General features: G+C 43.3%; 1 protein-coding gene and 1 long non-coding RNA gene across 4 annotated transcripts; both read left to right on the forward strand.

Moving 5' to 3' along the window:
* Positions 1 to 6,546: 6,546 nt before the first annotated feature.
* LOC148847749 (uncharacterized) lies at positions 6,547 to 7,171 on the forward strand. The gene is made up of 2 exons (XR_016101272.1): positions 6,547 to 6,627; positions 6,746 to 7,171. It is a non-coding gene; the product is annotated as an uncharacterized LOC148847749 (long non-coding RNA).
* Positions 7,172 to 7,650: 479 nt separating this feature from the next.
* On the forward strand, positions 7,651 to 8,408 carry LOC148847750 (uncharacterized). Of its 3 annotated transcripts, none has more exons than XM_088950086.1 (2): positions 7,651 to 7,789; positions 7,888 to 8,408. In XM_088950086.1, the coding sequence occupies exon 2, from the start codon at positions 7,949 to 7,951 to the stop codon at positions 8,141 to 8,143; it is 195 nt and encodes a 64-aa protein (XP_088806212.1). In that variant the 5' UTR covers positions 7,651 to 7,789; positions 7,888 to 7,948; the 3' UTR covers positions 8,144 to 8,408. The 3 variants fall into 3 exon arrangements, with proteins under 3 accessions (XP_088806212.1, XP_088806213.1, XP_088806211.1); XM_088950087.1 differs by having other exon boundaries at positions 7,655 to 7,794; XM_088950085.1 differs by having other exon boundaries at positions 7,661 to 7,799.
* Positions 8,409 to 13,290: the final 4,882 nt, after the last annotated feature.

Raw genomic sequence — 13,290 nt, forward strand, 5'->3', positions numbered from 1 at the left:
ATGAACCAATTCCCAAATTGTAGGAGTGCCCCCCAACCCCCTACAATTCCAACACAACATTTTCATGGCAATTGGCGGGGTTGTTGTGAGACAACCTCCGCAAGCCCATCCATAACAGCATTGGAGTTCATAACACCATTCTGCATCTCATTAATTTGGTTCCCAGAAACCATAATGTGCATGTGATCCATAGAATCCCTCTCTTCACCAACACATACTCTCTTTCCTTTTACCTTGTACAGTGCACCTTCGTCTCCATCGTCAATAAATGCATCCCCAATTCTCTGTTTATGACTAACTATCCACTCAGCATCCATCATGATAGGCCCCACACAAACACCCCCACCACTCCCTATATCCACTACACTCATATTTGCAGTTTTTTAATCAATTTGTAAATGAGTCGTAACCGGCTGTGTAACTCCCTCACCGAACTCAATGAGGTCATCCACCCTCATCCCTTCCCCGCCGGTGACTCCTCCCCACCACAACCACCCTCATCCCTATTGTTTGAAGGGATGCCAGCCTCATCCACCTTCTTGCCATTATTTCTCTGCTCTCTTCTCTGACCTTGCTATTTAGAGGTGCTACCTTTGGAAGTGCTTTCATCTTGATTAAAACCACCAGAATCCACAGGCCCCAACCAAATTCACCAGATCCTTCTTCTTTACTACTTTGTTCCTCCTCGACCTTCTATGTGCAATGGTGATAGTCATGTCCCACACGTCCGCAATAAAAGCAAAACACAGGGAGCTTCTCATATTCGATATGCGCCCACATCGGTTGAGCCTTATTTCCATATACTGGCACCCTTCTTTTGAGTGGCTTTGTTAAATCAATCTCCACACGATAAAACAGATGGCTAGTCCACAACTTCGTGTTATCCACATTTATGTCTTTTACTAGTGTTCCTACCTTTCTAGCTACTTTTCTGCCAATGGAATCGATATGATACTCCATTGGCAGCCTATGAATTTGAATTGTTAACAAAACCTTACTGGAATCCATGCTATCTAGTGGCATATCCACCTCCCAATGCCGAAGAACCAGTATGAACCCAGCAATCACCCAAGGTCCCCAAGAGAGTACTGATCTAATGTCTACTTCATGGGTGAAGAACATGTAAATCCCCTCTGGTGTCCTTCCCACTTTCACTGGTCCCTGCAACTCCCATACACGCGGAAAGAGATTGCTTACAGTCGCTGGATGTATCACCTTATCCCCATAAATCTTTCCAAATAAACATTCCCTCCATTTCTCTATTCCTCCCCCCTTCAGATCATCCACCACATCCACTATATCCTTTTCTTGTCCCAAACTACCAAAAGCATCCACCAAATCATCAGCGTCAGTGGCCTTACACTATAAATATCATGTAAAGCATTGTTATGAAATATAGAATAAAACTACTTTTCATCCACTACGTGAGTTGGCTCATGGTATCAGAGCCATAGAGGCCCTCAGTTTTCTAATTAATTCTTTGTTCTCTTCTTCTGTTTTTCCCAAATATGAATGGTACAGGTTCTAGTTCCCATTCATCCTTTATCAAAGGTGTTAGTCTTTAAACCCCTTTTAATATTAGTCAGTTGATTTCTACAAAACTTGATTGTCACAGCTTCCTATTATAGCGATCTCAGCTTGTTCCAAAGGAGAAAAATTATTTGGATATATTGATGGATCTATACCCTATCCCTAAGTATACCACGTCAAGTAAGGATATTAATCCAACGTTTCTTGAATGGGAACAACAAGATAAGTTGATCCTTGGATGGATCCTAGCATCCCTTTTACCAAAGGCATTCTAGCCCATGTTGTTCATGTTCAAACATCTGAAGTTGTTCATCTTCAAAATGGTTCTTCCTCCATGTTTGATTACTTGAAAGCAACTAGAAACCTTGTTGATAGCCTTAGCTGCTTGCAGCGGCTGATCAACCATTGATCTCACACTTCAAGTATTTGCATTGCTAGACTAGGACTGGACTACAAAGCCTTGACTATCATTCTCACAATCACAGTTGGAACAAATGAATAAACCTTTGATGACATACAGGCCCTGTTACTTAATCATGAAATCCATATGCAAACATCCAAGCACTTGCTTGAATTCTCTCATCCTTCTGCACATGTTGAAACTAATTAAAGGTACTTTTCCTCCATCCTATCAATGGAATTCCAACGACAAGATGAATTCTTCCTCTCCAATTCCCCCATATTTGCTAAGGATAAGCCTCACACTTTAGCAAATCATAGTGTAGTTCGCTACCAAATTTGTAACAAACCAAACCATTTCATATCATACTACTTTAATTAAACTACTATATAATAGATTTGATCACATGCATTTTCCACCAAAGCCCAAGCCTTGAACATGATCATTCACAATGACTACAAAGGTTTAGATCAGATCTTGGTGGGAAATAGAACATGTTTGAACAATTTATTAATGATAATGATCTGTGTGATTTTTGAATTTCATCCTCATGAATGTCTTATAAAAGATGGCTTCTCGGGGAGGATACTTCTGTGGGGACAAATTAAAGATGGCCTGTATCAATTGGAGCTACCTTCTAAGTCCTTTTCTGGTGCTACGTACATTTGTTGGTGTTCCTACTTCTTTGTCCACTTGGCACAATAGATTGGGCCATCCATCCATGAAGATTGTGAAGCATGTTATTGCCTCTCATCCTCTTCCAATATCCTCATCTAAATCAGTGGAGTTTTGTGACTCATGCCAATTAGGCAAGAATCATTGTTCCAAGTTCCTCTACTTTAGGATATTATATTTTCAGATTTATTATGGGGTATCACCCTTGTTGATTCTATTGATGGATATTGGTATTACCTTATTTTCGTTGATGGATACGGTAGATTCATGTGGATTTACCCACTTACTTAGAAATCTGAAGTTTTCTCTGTTTTTATTAAATTCAAAGCTTTTGTTGAAACTCAATTTGAACGAAAAATTAAATGCTTGCAAACAGATGGCGGCAGTGAATTTTCTAAGCTTAAATTCTTACAACTCATGGCATCCATCATAGGCTTTCATGTCCTCGTACACAATAACAAAATGTCTCTACTTAACGGTGCCATCCTCACGTCGTAGAAACCGGGTTAACATTGTCGGCTCAATCTTTAGTTCCTACTAAATATTGGCATGATGCCTTTCGTACTGCTATATACACACACACTTAATCAATCAGCTTAATTCCTACATGGTCTTAATTACAAAAGCCCATATGAGTTAATTACTTGGCAAGACACCATCATACACAGAACTGAAAGTCTTTGGCTGCCAATGCTTCCCCTCAGACCTTACACTCATCATAAACTGCAGTTGCACTCTCAAAGCAGCATGCTCCTCGGCTACTTGGAATCATACAAGGGGTACAAGTGTTCGCACATGTCCTCTGGTCGTATCCATTATTCTCAGGATGTGATATTCAATGAAAGCAGTGCCTTCCCGTTTCAGTCATCAACATCATTGACTCCAAAATGTTATCCACCTTCACATGTTCTTGGGCCTCCCCTTGTTCTTGATACATAGCCTCTAGTTTCCTTAAAACCCACTTGTAAAGATCATGCACCATTGGACTCACACGCTTTCGTCCCTACTAACAGTCCTCTGTGTACCTCCTCCCACCCTGTTGTTGTTTAGCCATCTACCCAGCCCACTTCAACACCATTAATTCAACCCATGTCTCCTGTCAATGTTGCTCCTTTCACCTGAATCGTTACCTATCTCACCTATTGGGCCCTTAGTCCCCTATGATTATTAGATCCAAAAGTGGCCTTTTCAAGCCCAAAACCTAGTTGTTTTTCCCAAGTCACTAAGGAGCCACTTTGGTAGGAAGCTATGGCATTAGAATTCAATGCTTTGGTTAAGAATGGTACTTGGATTTTGGTCCCTCTTCCACCTAATGTCAAATCCTTTGCCTGTAAAAGGGTCTTCCGAATTAAAAGAAAGGTCAATGGGTCCATTGACCAATATGACCCATTGACATTCAAAATGTCTTCTTGCATCAACCCAATCCTTAGTCCTGTTATTAAACCCACGTGAAGGGATTGATTACCAAGACATTCAAAAGGGCTATAACCAACGTGAAGGGATTGATTACCAAGACATCTTTAGTCCTGTTATTAAACCCACAACCATTTGTATTATTCTTTCCTTCACAATCTCCTATGGATGGTCTCTCCAACAGGTTGACATTCAAAATGTCTTCTTGCATGGTGACTTACAAGAAACCGTTTATATGTGTCAACCCCTAGGTTTGTTAACTATCAAAATCCACATGCAATATGCCTCGTAAGAAAATCCTTATACGTGATCAAGCAAGTCCCTCAGGCTTGGTTTCACAAATTATCCTCATTCTTGCTCTCCTATGGATTTTCCATCTTTCAGTCAATTTCATCTTTGTTTTACTTCACAAGGCATCTCTCTCCATGTGTTTATTTATGTTGACGACATTATAATAACAAGCTCTTCCACAGTTGTTGATGCTTTCATTCACTCTTTGGGTTCCTCCTTTGCTGTTTGTGATCTTGGCCCACTTAGTTACTTCTTGGGCCTTCAAGTCTTCCCCACACCATTAAGTTTATTCTTGCCGCAATGTAAATATATTTCAGATTTACTAAGTGTTCTTCATTTGGATGCAGCAAAACCAGTCTCTATTCCTTTACCGGCTGGAATTAATTCACCTCTCACAAGAAGACAACAATCCTTTGTTTGACCCACAGGAATATCGCAAGACTGTTGGAGCCCTCCAATATGTTACTAAACTCTTTTACGTTGTCAACAAGGTCTGTCAATATATGCATTCTTCTACCACCCCTAAAGTTATGTGAAAAGGATTTTATGATACCTCAAACATACTATTGATTTTGGATTCACCATTAATTGTACTTCCTCTTTTTCCTTGAGTGCCTTCACAAATGCGGACTGCGAAGGTTGTCCTCATGACCGCAAATCTCATCATGGTGGGTTTTGTATTTATATGCGTTCCAATCTTATCTTGTGGTCTAGTCGCAAATAGGGATGAGAAAATGGTTTATTTGGTTAAAAACCGAATCGAATAAATTAAAATTTTTAAAACCAACATTTTAAATGAAAAAATGAACGAAACCGAAATATTGAAAAACCAAAATTTTTGATTTGGTTTTCAGTTATTTTGGTTAAAACCAAATTTCAACACTATATATATTTTAATATATATTATTGTGTATGCTTTTATATATAATATATATTTATATGTTAAAAATATATATTATACAATGTATATAATAAATTATATATTTTAATACATAAGACAATATAATACAATATAATATATTTTATACATATTATATATGTATTATATGTTAATATATATTATAGATAATAAAGCTCAGTTAATTTAGTTTTTTAGATTAACCAAATTTCTAAACCTGAAAACCAAAACTGAAACTGAAAGTTTGCAAAACCGAAATAACTGAACAAAAAAGGCCGAAACCGAAAATTTTGGTTTTAACCAATTAATGCTCACCCTTAGTCGCAAACATGCCACTTTCTCACATCCAAGCATAGAAGCAGAATACAGGAGTATTGCTTGTGTTGCTGCTGAACTTCTTTGGTTTTGTTCTCTATTTTAGGAGCTCCACATCCCCATTTCCTCTACTCCGGTATTATGGTATGACAACATTGGCACTACCTATGTTAGTGCTAATCTAGTTTTTCATGCACATAGCAAACACATTGAAATTGATGTGCATTTTGTTCACAAGCATGTCCAATGTAGGGGTGTCAATAGATTGGTTTTGGGTTGAATTTCGTCAAACCAAAATCAGTTTGGACAGATTGGACAGACCAATAAGACATATTGAATTTCGATGGATTGGATGAACCAATAAGGCGTATTGGGTTGGACCTAGTCCGTCCATAATGAATTTATATTGGATTGGGTTGGTTTGAGCCAATATCTGATCAATTGATAAAAGATAAAAACACAAGTGTCAATGGACCAGATTTAAATTGGAAGCAATCTAAATTAACATGAATTTGAACATATTAGATGGTCTAGACGTTAAACTGGACCAAGTCCATTTGTAATGGATTCACGTTGGATTGGATCGGATTGGACCAAATCTAGTCCAATTGACACCCCTAATCCAGTGAATGCTTCTTGTTGTCAAATTCATATCCACCAAGGACCAAGTCGTTGACATTTTTCTTGGTGGTTCATGTTTTGTTTGGATTTGTGGAAAGTCGTTGATATTTCTTGACTAATATTCACCTTGAAGGGGGTGTTAGAGATGTTAAAGCACTGGTTAATGTAAAGGATTTGTGGAAAGTCGTTCATCTTTGAATTCTATGCCTAATCTTGTAACGACTGCCTCTGTACACTGTAAACATCAATATAGAATAAAACTAATTTTCGTCCAATACATGAGTTCTTTCATGAGCACATCGAAATTTTGAGCCTTAAGCCATTCGTGCTGGTGGTAGCATCAAGCATCAATAAATTGTTCTCTCTCTTTCTCTCTCTATTTAGAGAGAGCTTCCCCCTCTAGTTTCTCGAGGTTTTTTCTCTTTCTTTTGTTTATTTTCTTCCCTCCTCCCCTGTTTTCATTCTTCATTCTTCCTCTCATCTGGTCTCTCCATTCTCTCCATTCTTCCCACTAGTCTTCCTCTCATCTATTTTCCTTGCATTTCTCATATGATTCTATCCATTATTTGACTCTTTTTATGCTTTTTTTCTTCTTTCTGCAGGCATTTTAACAAGGGAGTTACTTTCTCTTGGATCCTGTATTGGGCATTCGATCCAATGAATGTTGCTTTATGTTTTGCTGTCCATGGTAAAGTCCGTTTGTGATTCTCGGACAGATGCAATTCATGGTCGGCTCCGTAGTTCTCTGGCGGATGTAATTATGGAAGGCATTTACATTATTTAGTAATGGTTGTAATGTTTGGGGCTTTGTCATCTTTTATGGATCTATCCCAACCATCTTATCACTACTGATTCTTTGCAATCCTTTTAGGAATCATTTCTTTCACCATTTGTGGCGGATTGGATTTATGTTTATCTACTTCTATTGATGATTTTAATTCATCTTTATTTGATTGCAGAAGTTTGTCATTTTCTCTTTTATCTATTTATTTATTTTGTTGTTGTTGAGAAATTATATCTTGATTCACCTTATTGGCAATTCTCTATAATTATATTTCTTGAACGAATGGAATATGCTTTTAAGATTTAAAAAAAAAAATTGAGCCTTGATTGCTGGGAAATCGAATTAAATTTTGAGAGACGTTTTTTGATAAGACCGAATTGAATGACTTTATTACTGTATGTTGTAAGCAGTAGATATTAAAACGAGGGTCGTGAGAGCCTAGAAGTTGATTTCGGCGCTAAAAAGTGGGGGACCAGGCACCGAAAAAATAATAAAATTTGGTAGTTGAAGTAATAATCACTAACCGATATAAAAGGCAAAGAAGAGAAGCGTATGAAGTAGATGCGCACCGCACCGGATGACAGGACACTGAGCTTGTCCCGTCATCCGTGATCATCACAAAAAGTTTAAGCCTGAAGCTGAAGGGTCGTGCTTGGTATTCTTCCAACTTCGAAGCTCCATCCCAAGCTTCAGGGTGAAGGCGACTAGGCGCGAGGGAGAGGTTGAAGAAAATCTCTGCCACAGAGAGAGAGAGCGATCAAGGACTCCATTTCCTTTCTTCGAATGGTCAAAACAGAAGTGAACGTGTGACAGAGAGACAATAATCCAACCAAAAGCTATCTGAGAGCACGGGATTGGTCAGGTCAGGTTAGGTATATATTATACTGTGATTTCAGAGAAAAATATTACATTACACTACTCGATTGTCGATCCCATAGTAAAATCACACTAAATTTATAGAGAGAGAGTGTGTGTGAGAGAAGACGGAAGAGGAGCTGCAGGCAGCAATACAGATCTAGAGATGGCGAATAGGTTGGAGAACCTGGTTGAATCGATCAAATCGAAGGTCAGGGCTCTGAGGAAATCAAAGAAACCCTACATAAAGATGGATAAGAGTTCTAGCGTTAAGGTAGAGATACGGAGCAGGCAGGCCAAAAAGCTTATCGATAAGACCTTGAAAGTCGCGGATCGTCCTGGAATGAGAAGCATTTCTTGATCCTCCGTACTTAATTTCCAACTCTATTCTCCTTTTATCTATCTATACATGCATACCTCTTTTCACATGTTTATGGATTTGCAGGAGCTTGTTTTTCCGCAGGTTTTGCTCTAGGGTTTTGAACCGTCTCGTTTAGCCAAATAAAACAAGGGAATCATAAATGATAAATGTTTAATGTTGCTATTTGATTTGGTACAGAAAAAAAACGTCTTCTGAATATAGCATCTCATCTATATAAATGTGAATTTTGAATCTTCATTCTCTCCATTGCATTGCTTAATTAGTTATGGCATGCTTATGAGACGAAACCAGGAGTTTTGGTACTATTCTTTCTTGTGAGATGACGAGGGAAGAGAGAGGAGTGGTTTTGACAAACAATGCTTTGGCTCAGTCGAGGGTAGAATTGGCCCTTTAGTGAAATTGCGACATGTGGCACCTCGTGACAACTAGGGAAACACCCAATCAATAACTTACGAAGTTGGTGACTCACCGGGGCACCGGTCTGGCCAGCCTGGTGCGACCTGTACGCGACCTACTGGTGGCCTGCACGAGGCTTGCGCATGGCCTAGTGCGACCTGTGCGCGGCTTGTACGACCTACGCGCGGCTTGCGAGGCCTGGTGTGACTTGCGCGCGGCCTGGCGCGACCTACGCGCGGCCTACGCGACCTGCGTGTGGCTTGCGCGACCTATGTGCGGCTTGCACGGCCTGGCGTGCGACCTGGCCGACCTGGATCATCCTAGCACATGATCTGACCTAGCCGCCCATAAGATGCCCCCGATAAACTCGACATGCATACCCCATGAGTTCGGTAGCTCACCAAGGAGCTCGATAGCTCACCAAGGAGCTCGGTAGCTCACCAAAGAGCTCGCCAAAGAGCCAAGCAGCTCGGCATAGCTCACCACAAGCAGCTCGGCATAGCTCCCCCAGGTAGCTTGCCACTTGTAGGGTAGCTCGGTACAGGAGTAGTTTGGTGTATCGTATGAAGATCTCCTGCCTGACAACTTGGCCTAGACACCAACCCGCCGACTGACACAGGCGCCGACCTGACAACCTGGCCCAAACACCGACCCGCCGATTGACACAGGTGTCGACCTGACACTTGACCCAAACACCGACCCGTCGACCGACACAGACGCCGACCTGACAACCTAGCCCAGGTGCCGACCTGGCCGCCTGACACAAACGCCAGCCTGACGACCTCGAGGAGTTCACCACCGTACCCCGGTTCTGATGGGATGTGACGAGTCTTACCGTTTGGAGGCTTTTCACCCACCTAACCCGTGAGGATTCCGGTATATAAAGGCCTCACCCCCTAAAGGGGAGGAGGATGGAGAAAATGGAGGTAATCCCTACTCTCTAGCTCTCTCGTTTCTCCAATATCATCTTCAAAGCTCTTTACAATCAGAGTGCTAACTTAAGCGTCGGAGAGACCCCGTCGAGAAAATACCCTCGGGTCCTCTGATTCAGTTCTCGCAGGTCCCTCAACTCCCGTTGCTTACAAAGAGGAGGCAAAGATGGAGTTCTCGCAGGTCCCTCAGCTCACTGCCTACAAAGGAAAGAGGACCACCTCATGTAGAGGGCAATCGGGTTGCGCTGCATCAAGGAGCTCTACCATTCTCTAAGTTGCAGGCCACCTAGTAGGGAGTTCGCCACTAGGCAGCTCGCTACTAGGGAGTTCGCCAGTAGGCAGTTCGCCACTAGGGAACTCGCCACCAGGGAGTTCGCCACCAGGCAGTTTGCCACCCGGGAGCTCGCCACCAGGCAGTTCGCCCCCAGGCAGTTTTCCACCAGGCAGTTTGCCACCAAGTAGCTCATCACCAAGGCACGTCACCACCGGGTCAAATAATGAGGTACTTAGCCAAAAAATGTATACGTCACAAAAAATGGTGCGTGACTAGAAATGGTTACATCAATTGGCACCATCTGTGGGAACACGCTACAAAAAGCTAAGTTCTCATCCTACAAAAGCTAAGTTCTCATCTTACCAAAGCTAAGTCCTCACTTTTTAGAAGTTAAAGCTATCGCTTTATAGTTTACATTTTTTATGAACTCAAAGACTATGCAGGGAGCTAACAGACTAAGTAGCTCTACCAATCTTACTTTCAATTCAGATAATGCCTCATTAGTCCTCTCTGGAAGGTCCCCCCTACAAAAATGAGCTCTTTGTGGCTTTCGTGGGATTTGGCGGCCAACAGACTACATAGGCACCTTTACCGGTCGAGCCTTCCAAGGCTCCCGTGTGAGTTGGCGACCTAAAGTTAGTAGTGTTTCTCCTGAAGGTCGAGCTCCTAGTAGCTTCTTGTAGGAGTGGGTGACCGGCATTACGAAGCTGATGCAGCACAATCATAGCTCGACACCTCACAGGCAAAGCCTACGGGCCACACTACTACTTAACACCTAGTCGCCTCTCCAGCACGGGCAAAGTCAAAAAAGAGTAGACTACGAGTCACTCCCAAAGCCTACGGGCCAAATTACTGCTTAAGACCCAGTCGCCTCTCCGGCATGAGCAAAGTAAAAAAAGAGTAGACTACGAGTCACTCCCAAAGCCTATGGGCCACATTACTGCTTAAGACCCGGTCGCCTCTCCGACACGGACAAAGTAAAAAAAGAGTAGACTACGAGTCACTCCCAAAGCCTACGAGCCACATTACTGCTTAAGACCCGGTCGCCTCTCTGGCACGGGCAAAAGTCAAAGAAGAGTAGACTACGAGTCACTGCCAAAGCCTACGGGCCATACTATTGCTAAATATCCAGTCACTTCCTCACTAGAAGCAAAATCAACAAAAATGAACTATAAGTTGCCCTAGAGCCTAAGGGCTACACTACTGAACTGTCAGAGACCCCCTCACCTTACTGGCAGCTCACCACATACAGGCAACTCCCGAAGCCTAAGGAATTGGATCAGCACTTACCAGCTCGTCGACTTACGAGCCAAAAGAAATCTACCCCCTTCGTTGAGTTACTCTCAACTCGTGAGTGGGGGGCAATTGATGAGGGCAGATTTGGTCTTCCAATGAAATTGTAACACGTGGCACCTCGTGACAAATAGGCAAACACCCAGGCAACAACTTACGAAGTTGGTGACCCACCCGGGCACCGGTCTGGTCGGCCTGGCGCAGCCTGGTGCGACCTACATGTGGCCTACGGGCGGTCTGCACACGGCCTGCGTGCGACCTGGCGTGACCTGGCGCGACCTACGTGCAGCCTGCACGCGACCTGCGCGCGGCCTGATGCGACCTGGCGCGACCTGCGCGCGGCTTGCATGACTTGCGCATGGCCTGCGAGGCCTAGCGCGACTTGCGCGCGGCCTGGCGCGTGGCCTGCACGACCTGGCTGACCTGGATCATCCTAGCACATGATCCGACCTAGCCGCCCATAAGACGCCCACTAATAAACTCGACATGCATATCCCACGAGCTCGATAGCTCACCAAAGAGCTCACCAAAGAGCTAGGCAGCTCGGCAAAGCTCACCAAAGAGCCAGGCCGCTCGGCAGAGCTCACCACAAGTAGCTCGGCATAGCTCCCCTAGGCAGCTCGCCACTTGTAAGGTAGCTCGGTATAGGAGTAGTTTGGCATATCGTAGGAAGATCTCCTACCTGACAACTTGGCCTACACCAACCCGCCGACTGACACAAGCGCTGACCTGACAACCTGGCCCAGACACCGACCTGCCGACTGACACAGGCGCCGACCTGACAACTTGGCCCAGACACCGACCCGCCAACTAACATAGGCGTTGACCTGACGACCTCGAGGAGTTCACCACCATACCCCGGTTCTGGCAGGATGTGACGAGTCTTACCGTTTGGAGGCTTTTCACCCACCTAACTCGCGAAGACTTCGGTATATAAAGACCTCACCCCCCAAAGGGGAGGAGGATGGAAAAAATGGAGGTAATCCCTGTTCTCTAGCTCTCTTGTTTCTCCAATATCATCTTCAAAGCTCTCTACAATCAGAGTGCTAACTTAAGCGTCAGATAGCCCCCGCTGGGAAAATATCCCTGGGTCTTCTGATTCAGTTCTCGCAGGTCCCTCAGCTCCCGTTGCCTACAAAGAGGAGGAAAAGATGGAGTTCTCGCAGGTCCCTCAGCTCCCACTGCCTACAAAGGAAAGTAGACCACCTCATGCAGAGGATAGTCGGGTTGCGCTGCATCGGGGAGCTCCACCATTCTCTAAGTCATAGGCCGCCTAGTAGGGAGTTCGCCACCAGGCAGCTCACCACTAGGGAGTTCGCCACCAGGGAGCTCGCCACCAGGGAGCTTGCCACCAGGTAGTTCTCCACTAAGCAGTTCGCCACCAAGCAGTTCACCACCAAGTAGCTCATCACCAAGGCACGTCACCACCGGATCAAATAACGAAGTACTTAGCCAAAAAAATTATACATCACAAAAAATGGTACGTGACCAGAAACGATTACATCAGGCTCCAAAATAGGCTCTGCTTCATGTTCATCTCTATCATAAGTCTATGCATTGTTTGGAGAGCCCGGATCAACTGTGAGTCAGCCATTTTAAGGGCTGTCTTTTTCAGCCTCTTTCAGTGCCCGTTTGGGATGGTTGAAGCGCAATGTCAGACATGGATCCCACAAGTATAGCCTATATAAATTATTTTGGTGAGAACCTAAATCAGCTGTTAGTGTCATTTGGAGTGTTGTTTACTCCAGCTTCTTTGAATAGCTTATCTAGAACGCTTAATGGCTAAATCAGCTTAGCTGAACTGAATATCTTATCAGGAGCACTTCAAAATAGCTGAATTAGCTTAGCTTTAATCTTCAACTCATCACTCTCAAACGGGCCCTTGTCTATGATGAGTGAAAATGTATTCAAGGTTTAAAAAATTGTTATATGTCGGCTCGAATCGGTTAATACGTATCGTATTGGGCCCTTTTCCGATATATAGAAAGTCCTTACAGGAATTGTATCGGGTCAGGGCTTGGTTCAGAGGGTAGGCGGAACTTAAACTGGCCCCTTTGAACCAAAACCAAAAAAACAACTGGAAATTAAAAAAAAAAGGCCGATACCAGCTGATATGCCGGCGTATAGGCCATTATCGATACTTTGAACCTTCAATGTACTTAGAACACCACATGCTTGCTTTGAGGAATTGAGGGAGGGAACTCGTAGAAGAATGTTAGTTTTTGAAAAAC

This window comes from Nelumbo lutea, chromosome 6, assembly GCF_056320005.1.
Source record: "Nelumbo lutea isolate HS-2025 chromosome 6, American lotus-T2T, whole genome shotgun sequence".
NCBI classification, from domain to species: domain Eukaryota; kingdom Viridiplantae; phylum Streptophyta; class Magnoliopsida; order Proteales; family Nelumbonaceae; genus Nelumbo; species Nelumbo lutea.